Source organism: Myotis daubentonii, chromosome 6 (genome assembly GCF_963259705.1).
Source record: "Myotis daubentonii chromosome 6, mMyoDau2.1, whole genome shotgun sequence".
NCBI classification, from domain to species: domain Eukaryota; kingdom Metazoa; phylum Chordata; class Mammalia; order Chiroptera; family Vespertilionidae; genus Myotis; species Myotis daubentonii.
This window is the reverse complement of record NC_081845.1, coordinates 38,829,237-38,841,858: the sequence shown is the minus strand read 5'-3', so window position 1 is coordinate 38,841,858 and position 12,622 is coordinate 38,829,237. Positions and strand designations below refer to the sequence as shown.

The 12,622-nt window shown below is 37.6% G+C and overlaps 1 protein-coding gene across 1 annotated transcript in view; it reads left to right on the top strand.

The window, feature by feature from the left end:
- The window catches only part of AFG1L (AFG1 like ATPase), a 160,837-nt gene that overhangs the window by 122,395 nt on the left and 25,820 nt on the right, over positions 1-12,622 (top strand). The window contains exons 9-10 of the mRNA XM_059700781.1: positions 3,182-3,252; positions 3,509-3,609. Of these exons, the coding sequence (XP_059556764.1) occupies positions 3,182-3,252; positions 3,509-3,609 (172 nt within the window). The remainder of the gene's footprint in view (positions 1-3,181; positions 3,253-3,508; positions 3,610-12,622) is intronic.

The window sequence follows — 12,622 nt, the reverse complement described above, 5'->3', positions numbered from 1 at the left end:
GATGATTAGTGACTTTGAGCATGTTTTCATATGTCTCTTAGCCTTATGCCTCTTTCAAAAAGTGTCTATTTAGAGCCTTTGCCCATTTTTTGATAGGATTGTTCATCTTCCTTCTGTTAAATTATATGAGTTCCCTATACATTTTGGAGATTAGGCCCTCATTGGATATAACATTGGCAAATATGTTCTCCCATGCAGTGGACTTTCTTGTTGTTTTGTTGGTTTCTTTTGCTGTGCAGAAGCTTTATATTTTGATGTAGTCCCATTTGTTTATTTTCTCCTTAGTTTCCATTGTCCTTGGAGCTGTATCAGTAAAGATATTGCTACGACGTATGTCTGATATTTTTCTGCCTATGGATTCTTCTAAGATTCTTATGGTTTCCAGTCTTACATTTAAGTCCTTTATCCATTTTGAGTTTATTTTTGTGTATGGTATAAGTTGGTGGTCTAGTTTCATTTTTTTTTGCATGTATCTGTCCAATTTTCCCAACACCATTTATTGAAGAGACTGTCTTGACTCTATTGTATGTTCTTGCCTCCTTTGTCAAATATTAATTGAGCATAATGGCTTGGGTCGACTTCTGGGTTCTCTGTTTGGTTCCATTGGTCTATATGTCTGTTCTTGTGCCAGTACCAGGCAGTTTTGAGAATTGTGGCTTTGTAATATAGCTTGGTATCTGGTATTGTGATCCCTCCAACTTTGTTCTTCTTTCTCAGGATTGCTGCAGCTACTCAGGGTCTTTTTTTATTCCATATGAATTTGTGGAGAGTTGTTCTAGGTCTGTGAAATATGCTGTTGGTAATTTCATGGGAATTGCATTGAATCTATAGATTGCTTTGGGTAGTATGAACATTTTTTTTTTATTTCAGGAAAACATTTATTTCAATGGAGAGAGCAGACATTCTAGACTGTAAAATAGTGTATAATCACACTAGTTTCACATTCGTAGATGACAGCATTCAAAAGGCACTGAGTAAATTAAGTGGTGTCATCTTTAGCCAGAATTCATTTCTTTTTTTAAAATTTTGTTTTATTGCTTAAAGTATTACAAAGAGTATTACATATGTCTCCTTCCCACCCCCTTGACATCCCCTCAGCCTCCCCTATCCTCCAGTATCTTGTGTCCATTGGTTATGCTTATATGCATGCATCAGCAGATGAATGGATTAGAAAACTGTGGCACATCTACACAATGGAATACTATGCTGCTGTAAAAAAAGAAGGAATTCTTACCATTTGCAACAGCATGGATGGAACTGGAGAACATTATGCTAAGTGAAATAAGCCAGTCAATGAAAGAAAAATACCACATGATCTCACTCATTTATGGATAATAAAGACCATTATAAACTGATTAACAAAAATAGGTACAGAGGCAGAGCAGCATCGAACAGACTGTCAAACTACAACGGGAAGGCCGGGGAGGCCTGGGGGGCGGGTGGGAGAGGGTAAGAGATCAACCGTAGTATGGACATTTTAATGATGTTGATTCTACCAATTCATGAGCACAGTATATTCTTCCATTTGTTTATGTCTTCCACTATCTCTCTTTTCAACCGTTCTGTAATTTTCTGAGTACAGGTCTTTTACCTACTTAGTTAAGTTTATTCCTAGGTATCTTAATTTTTTTGTTGCAATGGTAAATGGGATTGCTTTTTTTTAGTTTCTCTTTCTGTGAGTTCATTGTTGGTGAATAAAAAAGCCCTAGCTTTCTGGGTGTTAATTTTATATCCTGCTACATTGCCAAATTTGTTTATTAAGTCTAGTAGTTTTTTGATGGGGTCTTTAGGGTTTTCTATCTACAGTATCATGTTATCTGTGAGTAATGACAGTTTTACTTCTTCTTTTCCAATTTGGATGCCTTTTATTTCTTCTTCTTGTCTGATTACTATGGCTAGCACTTTCAGTACTATATCAAACAGGAGTGGTGAAAGTGGGCATCCCTGTCTTGTTCTTGTTCTTAGGAGAAATGGTTTTAGTTTTTGCCCATTGAGTATGATGTTGGCTGTAGGTTTGTCATATAAGGCTTTTATTATGTTGAGTTATGATCCTTCTATTCCCACTTTGCTGAGAGTTCTTATCAAGAAATGGTGTTGGATTTTGTCAAATGCTTTTTCTGCTTCAATTGATATGATTATGTGATTTTTGTCTCTCAATTTTTTTAATGTGATGGGTCATATTTATTGATTTGTGGATATTGTACCAGCTTTGCATCCCCGGAATTGAGTTTAATTGCTTCCACACCTAGATTTAAGAGTGATTTGTGTGTCAAAATCAAGCATATTGGTGGGTCATCCTAGCTAAGTTTGTATGTAGATAGAGTTGGAATAAAATTCCATTTTCACTTGAAGCTTTTTTTAACAGCATTTATTTCCTCTGCCAGTTATTTTATTTTATTGACTGTTAATTTATCAACTCCTCTTGGGAAAAAAAAGGTGAGAGGAAAAAAGGCCATAGTATTATCACATTTATATATGTAGGTTCCTTAAACCATATGGTGATTTCTAATTAAAATACAAAAGATTCTTTGATGAGGCTAACTTCATAGTAACTGCAATGGTGGGCATCACAGAAGGAAAGAGTTTTCTTGAATTTTCGACAAGGATACTTTTGGAAAAAGCTCTGTGGCTTATAATTGTTCTTATACTCTAAGTCTGATAAAGGTATTGATGTGTAGATCTCGTTGGTATTTCGAAGCTAGTAATTTAATTCTGGATGTTTGATCCTCTCAGTCAGTGGCCTGACTTGATTTTTTTTTTTTAAAGCAGCTTCAATATTTAATTTCACATGTACCCTCTCAGTAGAGATTTCAAAGGATACTTTGCTGGGTGCTTGACTGCCTTGTCTATTTGCTCTTGTTTTACATGCAAGGGAGAGCCAGAAGCCTTTCTTTTCATTGTGTACACATAGTATTAATGGATTTACTCTGCCTGCATCGTCTCATTACTGGAAACAGCCAGAAGCACAGAAGTCTTTCAGTGTATGCAAATAAGGCAGAATCATCTACCTGAGAGTTAATATTCTCTGCTTTTAAGTGTATTCTAAATCTAATGTTTGTATTTAGAACATAACATCCTGTTCTCTTCTTTTATGGGCAAAAAGCTAAGCAGGCTCAGGCAGCTGTTTGATGTTGGCTTCAAGTGTTATTAATTTCATATTCTATTATTCTTTTCACTGTAGCACAAGTGAAGCTGATGTGGAGGCTGTCATGGATAAGTTGTTTGATGAGCTGGCTCAGAAACAAAATGATTGTACGTAAGTTAATTTCTCTTGAAAGAGAATACATTTAGAACACAATGCCCAATCTCCACTGACCAATTAATAAGTTCCATTGCTGTATATGGGTTGATGCCACGCTCAAGTGGCAGTCATTGTATCAGCATTTTGTCTAATTTATGTGTTGAATCATGTGCTATTATTCATCAAGCTATGCATTTCCTATCTGTAAGAGATGAATTTTATAGTAATTATCCAGACAAGATTGAGTCTTTGTTCATGTTCCCATAGTAACTAGACCAAGGATTCTAAAAGTGCAAGGCAGAGAGCTGTGGCTGAATAAAGCCTGTGGAACCATTGCCGACTGCACATTTGAAGAGCTGTGTGAAAGAGTAAGTATCTAGACACGTCCAGACTCATTGGCCTTTTCACATGTTAAAATACTTCAGATTCTCCTCTCTGTCTGTTTCAGACTTTGAAATACTATCCACAGAGTCAGAATGGATTTAAAAGTCTCATTAAGGGAAATACTCATCTGTATATGCCATGTGCTTTTTATAGATATTGGCACAAAATTTGCACTTGGACTCTAAAACAAAAATTAGAAATACAGAGAGAACTGTCAACTGTTGCTGGAAGCAAAACTAAAATCAGTTTTAGGAATATTTTATAAAAGTGAAACATAAGAGAGGATTATTATGATTATTATTATTATTGTTACGTTTTTATTGATTTCCGAGAGGAAGAGAGAGGGAAAGATCAATGATGAGAGAGAATCATTGATTGGCTGCCTTCTGCATACCTCCTACTGGGGATCAAGCCCAAAACCTGGGCATGTGCCCTGACTGAGAATCGAACCATGACCTCCTGGTTCATAGGTTGATGCTCAACCACTGAGCCATGACAGTGGGACTACATTTGCCGTTTTTAAGCCAGTGAGATGAATCCAATCTACAACTGTCATTACAGAAATAAAGCACTTCAAAACCAATAAGGTTTAGGATCAAGTAGGATCATCTGACAGGGTGACAATGTCTGTCTCTGTTAGTAAGTATGGACCCTTCACACTTCTACTGGGTCAGTCTTATCCGGGTCCTCGTTATCTAGTATCTCCAGAGAAAATTCTATTAAGGCTTCCATTTAAGTTTTGCGTACTTTGCCAGAGAATAAACTTGAGAAAAATCTTGTGTGTCCCAAAGACAAAGCTTCTGCTCCTTCACAAAAGGAACTTAGTGAGGAGAGGGAAAGGACAGACCTGTTTTATCCTGGGTAGTAAGGCAAGATGGTCTCTTGGGACAGGTACTGAATAGATAAAAATTATCTATCTATCTATCTATCTATCTATCTATCTATCTATCTATCATCTATCTATCTATCATCTATTTATCTATCTATCTATCTATCTATCTATCTATCTATCTATCTATCTATCTGTCATCTATCTATCATCTATCTATCATCTATCTATCTATCTATCTATCTATCTATCTATCTATCTATCTATCTCTTTTAAAATGTTTTTATTGATTTCAGAGAGAGGAAGTGAGAGATAGAAACATCAATGATGAGAAAGAATTATTGCTGCCTCCCGAGTGCTCCCTACTAGGTATTGAGCCCATAACCCGGGCATGTGCCCTGACCCAGAATCAAACTGGGACCTCTTGGTTCATGGATCGAAGCTCAACCACTGAGCCACAGGGCTGGGCATTATGTATATTTTTAAGGTGCTGATGACTTTAGGAGACTTAGTACCAGGAAAAGGCTGCTAACCAGGGACCAAAATCTTCAGCCTATGGTCTGGAGGTAGTAGAGAAGATTATTAATTGGAACTTTATTTTGAAAAGTGAAAACATTAAAATAAATCATTTTATCTTATTTGACAAAAACGTGGATTATAATAGCACTATGAACTAGATGCCTAGACTAGCAATGAACAAATAACTTATTTCTGGCATAACTTTCTTGACAAAGTTTATGATTTGGTTGTTCAATTACATAGGAAATAATTTTTACAAAAATATTGCAGGATTTCATCAGTTTTTTAAAAACCTTTTAATTTGTGAATATTTCAATTACTTTCTTTTAAAGTTTTGTTGATTTTTTTCCCTTGTTCAAGTTGACGAGCTCCTCCTTGATCAGTGGCTTTGCATGGATAGGTGTGCTCGTTACATACTTTGTAATTGTGATGATTACTACATCAGACAAGCATTGACTGACTGACAAAAGATACCCATGTGAAGGGTGGGTCAGGTACCGGTACTAGGCTGTGACGGATGTTTGAAGACAGGCTACATTTCTATGCAGTCAGTGCAATTGTGACTATTTTCTTGTTATGATAATCTTTTGTTTCTTTGCAACTTTATAACTGTGGCAATTCAGATATTGAATACTTACATGAAGAGGACTCTTGAAATCATTCAGCTTCAGATGTAACCTGAACTCTTAATTAGTTATAATGGTCTTATGAGCCATGCTAAACAGTTGCCAAAAACCATTCAGTGAAGAAAAAAAATCCAATTCAAGGTAAAGAAGTTGTCATCTGGTGTATTTGGGACAGTGCCAGCTTTGGGTCACCTATTCTAGCTTTCTGGAAGGCTCTTGAAGTCCCAGGCTCACCCAGCCACAGCTTCTGAAACCATCATAAAAAAAACCTTTGGTGAGAAATGGGTGGGTTGATAGTCGGTAACTATTATTTTTTCCTGATGGCCCCCTCCCAGAGAAAAATTATATATATATTAGGTAGAGACTTATTTGTTTGTGTCTTAATGGTAAAAGAAGGTACTGACTCTAAACCCTGGATGTATACCATAAATAGACTAGAAAGGCCTGGAACAGCCTTTCTTCTCCCATCTCTCTCCCGCCCTTCTCCAGTATGTTACTTCAGACCTGGAATCCTATAGGTTAACATGGAGCCTATTGGTAACTCAGGAGTTCGCTTTCTTTGCAAACCTGCAATTTAACACTGCCATGCTCAGAGAAGCAGTACAATTAGGAGACCCTATAGCACCTGCATAATAACAAGAGCAAACGTTGCCATCTATCAGGCATCCTTCTAAGTATTTTTTATATATTAACTCACTCTATACTTAAAATAGGTAGGCACTATTGTCCCCATTTCATAGGTGGAGAAATTGAGGCACTGAGCTCTTTAGTTACTTTCCCAAGATCACACAGCTAGTAAGTGGCAGAGCCAGGGCTTTAAACTTCTCCATAGTCAGGGAATAAGATTCTTCGCTCTTAATTACTACACTATATCTGAAAATGTTCTGGACAAGTTTCATCAAATTACATTAATATATTTCCGGTTCTACCATGAAATACAATCAGGTACTCTGTGAATTCACACATTTGAATAAGCTTTGAGCCTCTTAGGCAGCATGAAGCTGGGGGTGGAATAGAGATCCTCCAGTCTGACACCCCCAGGTGAACTGAGAACCTTAGTGCAGAACTGCCCAACTCATGTGCCTTGGCATACCCACTGGGCGTGGGCACAGCTACCAACAACCCCTACGACCTCTGGAAGGCATATGGGGCCTATACCTCCAGGCTAGGGACCTCAAGCCTTAGGCAGCCTCATTCCTTTACTCCTTAATAAAATATCATTTTCTCCCCCTGCCATGATATGAAAAAGGTTGGGAGCCCTTTTCAGAGAACTGTGGGAGGTAAAGGTGGGTATTTTGGTGGTCTCTGTTCCCTGTCTCCCCCTCCTTATCAGAGCGGTGGTGAAAGGAAAATGAAGCAGGTTCATCTATGAGGATATGATATGGACTTCCAGGTGTCCGTTCCTCACCTCAACTTAATTGGAGGGTGGCGGAGACGTCAGAAATATGGTCACTTAAGTCAGCAGCTCTCAAAATGTGGTTCTTAGGAGTCCTTGTGGTCAACACTCTCTATAATAATGCTAGGACACTGTTTGCTTTTTTGCTTGGTGACGTTTGCAGTTATGGTACAAAAGCAATGGTGGGTAAAATTGCTGGAGCCTTAGCTGAATCAAGGCAGTGGCACTAAACTATATTGTATTCTTCATTGCCCATGTAATTATTAAAAAATAAAATTCAGTTTTATTTAAGAACTAGAGGCCTGTTGCACGAAAAGATTCATGCAATAGGCCTTCCCTTCCCCTGGCTGCCGGCACTGGTTTTCCTCCGGCACCCGGGACCCAGGCCTTAGCTCCAGCCAGAGCCGCCTTCAGTCTTCGCTGCTCTGGCCGGAGCCGCCTTCAAGCCTTCACTGCTCTGGCCGGAGCCGCCTTCAAGCCTTCGCTCTGCTGCTTCGCGCCTACGTATGCAAATTAACCGCCATCTTTGTTGGTGGTTAATTTGCATATCTCGCTGATTAGCCAATAGGAGGCATAGTGAAGGTATGGTCAATTACCATGTTTGTCTATTATTAGATAGGATGTCATTGCAGAAGCAATAAAAATGATTACTTTGTTAAATAGCACCTCTTAAGAACATGACCTTTTAATATTCTTCATGATGCAGGCAGGACACATGAAACACTTATGTATACCAAGTACAGTTGTTGTCCTGAGGAAAAGCACCTTGTAATTGTTTGAGTCACTAGCTGAACTAGCCACTTTTTTCATAGGATGCCATTTTTACCTGAAAAAAATGAGGGACAAACTATGGCTATTCAGGCTTGGAAGATAGTTGCTCACAGTGTTTGACAGACATTTTCTTGAAAATGAATGAAGTAAGACTGTCACTTTAAGAAAAATAACTAAGAGTAGTTACTGCTAGTGATAACATTTGAGCAAACAAGTGAAAATTAGAATTTTGGAAGACTTGTTGCCACCACCATGAACTTGACAGCTTCCCACTTTTATACATTTTTTTCCTGAAGAGATTGATGGTGATATTAACAAATGCAAAATTTTGACATTGTATAATTGAATATGTCAACATTTGGAAGATCTCACTGTACCAATATTTTCTAACAACCATTGCATACTTTTACAAAATCATGCATGACAAAAGATCCATTTAAAGTGCAAGAAGGGCTCATGGATTTTAATATAACAATTTTAAAAATACACTGATATTATTTCAGATTGTACATTGCAATTAACATTTTAAAAACTCTTGTCAAGTTTTAAACAATTTTAAAATAGACTATTTTTTAGAACAGTTTTAGTTTTACAGAAAACTTGAGAAAATAGAGAATTTCCATATTCTCCTAAATTCAGTTTCTTATTATTGATATCTAACATTATTATGGTACACTTGTTACAATTAATGAGCCAATATTGATATATTATCATTAATTAGTCTTTTTTTAAAATATATTTTTTATTGCTTTCAGAGAGGAGGGGAGAGGGAGAGAGAAAGAGAAAAACATCAATGATGAGAGAGAATCATTGATCGGCTGCCTTTTGCACACTCCCTACTGGGCTCGAGCCCGCAACCTGGGCATGTGCCCTTGACTGGAATCGAAGCTGAGACCCTATAGTCTGCAGACCGACGCTCTATCCACTGAGCCAAACCAGCTAGTCTTTATATCATTCAGATTTCCTTAGTTTTTACCTAATGTCCTTTTTCTGCTCCAGGATACCACACTACTTTTAGTTGTCATGTCTCCTTAGGTTCCTTTTGGCTGTGACAGTTTGTCAGACTTTCCTTGTTTATGATGACCTTGACAATTTTGAGGAGCACTAGTCAGTTACTTTGTAAAATGTCCTTCAATTGGGATTTGTCTAATGTTTTTCTCTTGATTAAACTGAAATTATGGGCTTTGTGCGGCAGACCATAGAGGTCAAGTGCTTTTTTCAGACTTCAGGTCAAGGGCACATACTATCAGTATTACTTATCACTGTTGATGTTAACCTTGATCACGCTCGTCTGAGGTTGAGTTTGTCTGGTTTCTCTACCATGAAGTTACTCTTTTCTCCTTCTTTCCAGAGTGTGCTCTTTGGAAGGAAGTTCTTATTGAGTTTTCATGTAGCATCAAAGAAGAATATCCACAATTATCTGATAAAGCTATTAAAATGCTTTCCCCTGTCCCAACTGTATATCTGTGTGGGTTAGATTTTCTTATATATTCCAACCAAAACCATATATCACAATAGATTGAATGTAGAAGCAGATATGAGAATCCTGCTCTCTTCTATTGAGCCAGACTTTCATGTGATTCGAAAAAAAATGTAGAACAATGTTATGCTAGTCTTCTTACTAAATTATTTTCATTTTGGAAAATATAATTATTTTCATTAAAATATTATTTATGTTAATTTGATGGGGTGCATGTAATACTTATATCATTCCTATTTTAAATAAATTAATAAATATTTTTTTACATTTTAGTTTTAATTTTTAATACAGTAAATACAATGATAAATAACCTGTATGAACAAAAAGCTCTTTGGGCTCCTCAATAAGAGTGTAAAGGAATCCTGAACCAAAAATTTTGAGAATCACTTACTTTAGGGTTAACTTCTGTGGATCGAAATGAAAGGCTCCTATTCAGAGAAAGCAAGCAAAACCAGAATTCTAAAGGCTTAATGAGTAAACTGACTATACCTAAAATTTCCTTCTTGAGAAATGTAATTTTTACACCTGCAGAAAATTGTTTTCTCAATTGATAACTGTGCTCACAAGTAACTGTTTTGCAGGAGTAGTTTGTTATTTGTGTCATAAAAATAATGACAGGTGGCCAGGTGTGTTTGTAAAAAGTCTGAGCAGAAAAATATATCATTGATGCATATGCATGGGTGTACACATTGTTCACTCTCAACTTGTTCATTAGCTTTCTTTTTTGGTTCTTAGTATCCAAGAAAAGAAGTACATCAGATGCATGTTTTGGCCTTTATCTGTTTATTTATCTTGATTATATCATATTAGTTTATATATTTTTAGACTTAAACTTTACTGAACCATACCTTTTGGGGAGTTCAGAGATATTTCTCTTCCTTTCTCTATTTTTTGCTTTATTTCATTTCATGTATTCCAAATGAAACCACTTGTTGGAAACTACTTGTGGTTTATGCCCTGTGCTTGGTACATTCTCAATAAATACTAAAGGATGAATTAGCTTTTATCTCTGCTATTTGGCCAAGAGTCAAGTCTGCTGGTGTTTGGGTGCCAGCAGTGGTGATTAGCATCAGGGAATAAGGGCGTTAATCACCAAAGCTGAGGCAGGCAGCCAGCCTGGCTAAAGCATAGGGGACAGGTAGAGCAGAAGTGAGATTGAACAGAGTTTAGTAGAGAATGGATCAGATTCTTGCAGGGAGGAATGTGAATCCAGTGTCAAAAATTAGCCCTAAAGATAATGAGCAACATAAACTGATGAACAAAAATAGATCCAGAGACAGAGAAGCATTGAACAGACTGTCAAACCTAAGAGGAAAGGCAGGGGAAGTTGATGGAGGGAGGTAAAGAGATCAACCAAAAGACTTGTATGCATGCATATAAGCATAACCAATGGACACGGATACTGGGGGTGGGTGGGGCATGTGCTGGGGGGTAGGAGAGGAGGGGTCAATGGGGGAAAAAGGAGACATATGTAGTACTTTAAACAACAACAACAAAAAAAGAAAAAAAAAGAGCCCTAAGTCTTTTTGTCCTCTGGCTTTTCCTGCCTATATTCCTACTCAACCCCTCAGATAAAGAGGCATAGTCTTAATCTTAAAAGGCACCTTAAAAGTCATCTGTCCATTCAACCAATCCTAATCCTTTTACAAACTGTTGTCCTCCAATTGTTCCATAATGCCATTGAATGTGGGAGAAGGAACATAGGATACATGCAGTTAGATGAAAATTTCAACATACAGCCCTGGTCAGAGTGGCTCAGTTGGTTGGAGCATCCTCCTGTACACTGAAAGGTTTCGGGTTCCATTCCCAGTCAGGGTGTGTACCGGAGGCAGCAGATTGATATTTCTCTCTCACATCGATGTTTCTCTCTCCCTCTCTCTCTCCCTCTCTGTCTCTCTCTTTTTCCCCTCCTCCTTTCCCTCTCTCTAAAATCAATGGGCATGTCCTTGGGTGAGGATTAAGGGAAAAAATTAAAGTAAGTAAATAAATAAAATTTCAACATACATACTTTGACCTAGATTGTTTCACATAGGCCCTCAGTATTATAAGAAAGATTTTTGGGATAAAATCTCATAATTGACCTACACCATAATTTGATTTAAAAATGTAAGATGTATACTAGTAATTTTTCACCTGAATTTATTTAATTATTCTGAAATTTTGTAAATAAAAGAAAAATAGAATTCTCTGCAAGGTTGGAGGTTTGACTGAAGGATCAGTTTTTACTAATTGTTGATGATGATTTGTATCCTCCAAGAAAATAGCTTTATGTTGGGTTAAAAGTTGATGTGTTTTGTGTCTTACTATTTTAAAGGGAGAAGAAAGGGACTTAGAGAAATGTCCATAAAAGAGGGACTAGATTAGAAATTTGAAAACTGTAGTCAGAATAAATGTGGTGATTTCCATGAGGAAAAGGAGAGTGAAGAAGAATAAAAAGGGATGGAGAAAAACTGGGTTCAGAGAACACCTTCCTCCTCCCTTCACATGGAAATTCTCTGTTCCAGGACACACTGTGAGGCTGAGCAGTCTTGCTCAGCTTCTGTTCCCAAACTAGGGCAGAGCAGCGCCTTAGGTGATGCAGGGGTGGCTACAGATTTTAAACTGCGGCCGCGGCCTTCTCAGCCTCAGCTGGATGGGGCTTCTCGGAAGGAGAGAACTTGCTTTCACTTTCTGTGAGTCTATATATATATAAAAAGCCAGTAACCAGAACCCTGGAACAATTGGAATGACCAGAACAACCAGTCGCTATGACGCCCACTGTGCTAGCCAACCGGCCTGATCAGGGGTGGGGCTGGTCAGCCAACCTCCTGTGTCCCCTCCCCTCACCAGCTCAGCCCTGATCAGCCCCCATCGGGGCAGGCCAGCCAGACCCCACCCGTGCATAAATTCGTGCACCGGGCCACTAGTATATTTATATTGTGCTGCTAACTGCAATGGTTTAAAATGTGTATGGTCCCTGTCATGGGGGAGAGAGTGCCTAGGGATTCCCAGAGGATCTCAAGAGAAGAACAAGTGTGCTAAGAACTGTGCACCTTCAATATGTGTCTGTTGTAGGAGGGAAGTTATTTTGTGGATCAGATCTAGCAGTAGAAGGAGATTCCTTCTGTTCCTTTTAGGGTCGCTTCTCTAAGAAACTCCTCCTATTCCTTTTAGGATCAAATCTCTAAGAAAGTATGACAAAGTAATATTTAATATTTGTTTCAGTGTTTGGGAGGAATGTGTCATTTACCTGCCCAGACAATGATTAAAAAGTATGAATTAAATTTTTAACATTAAAGTGGTCATTAGCTTTTTAAAATTATAATTTGTTTTTAATTTTAAAGTAAATTATCTCACTTGGGTTTAATAAGAAATATATTGCAATTCTAAATAATAA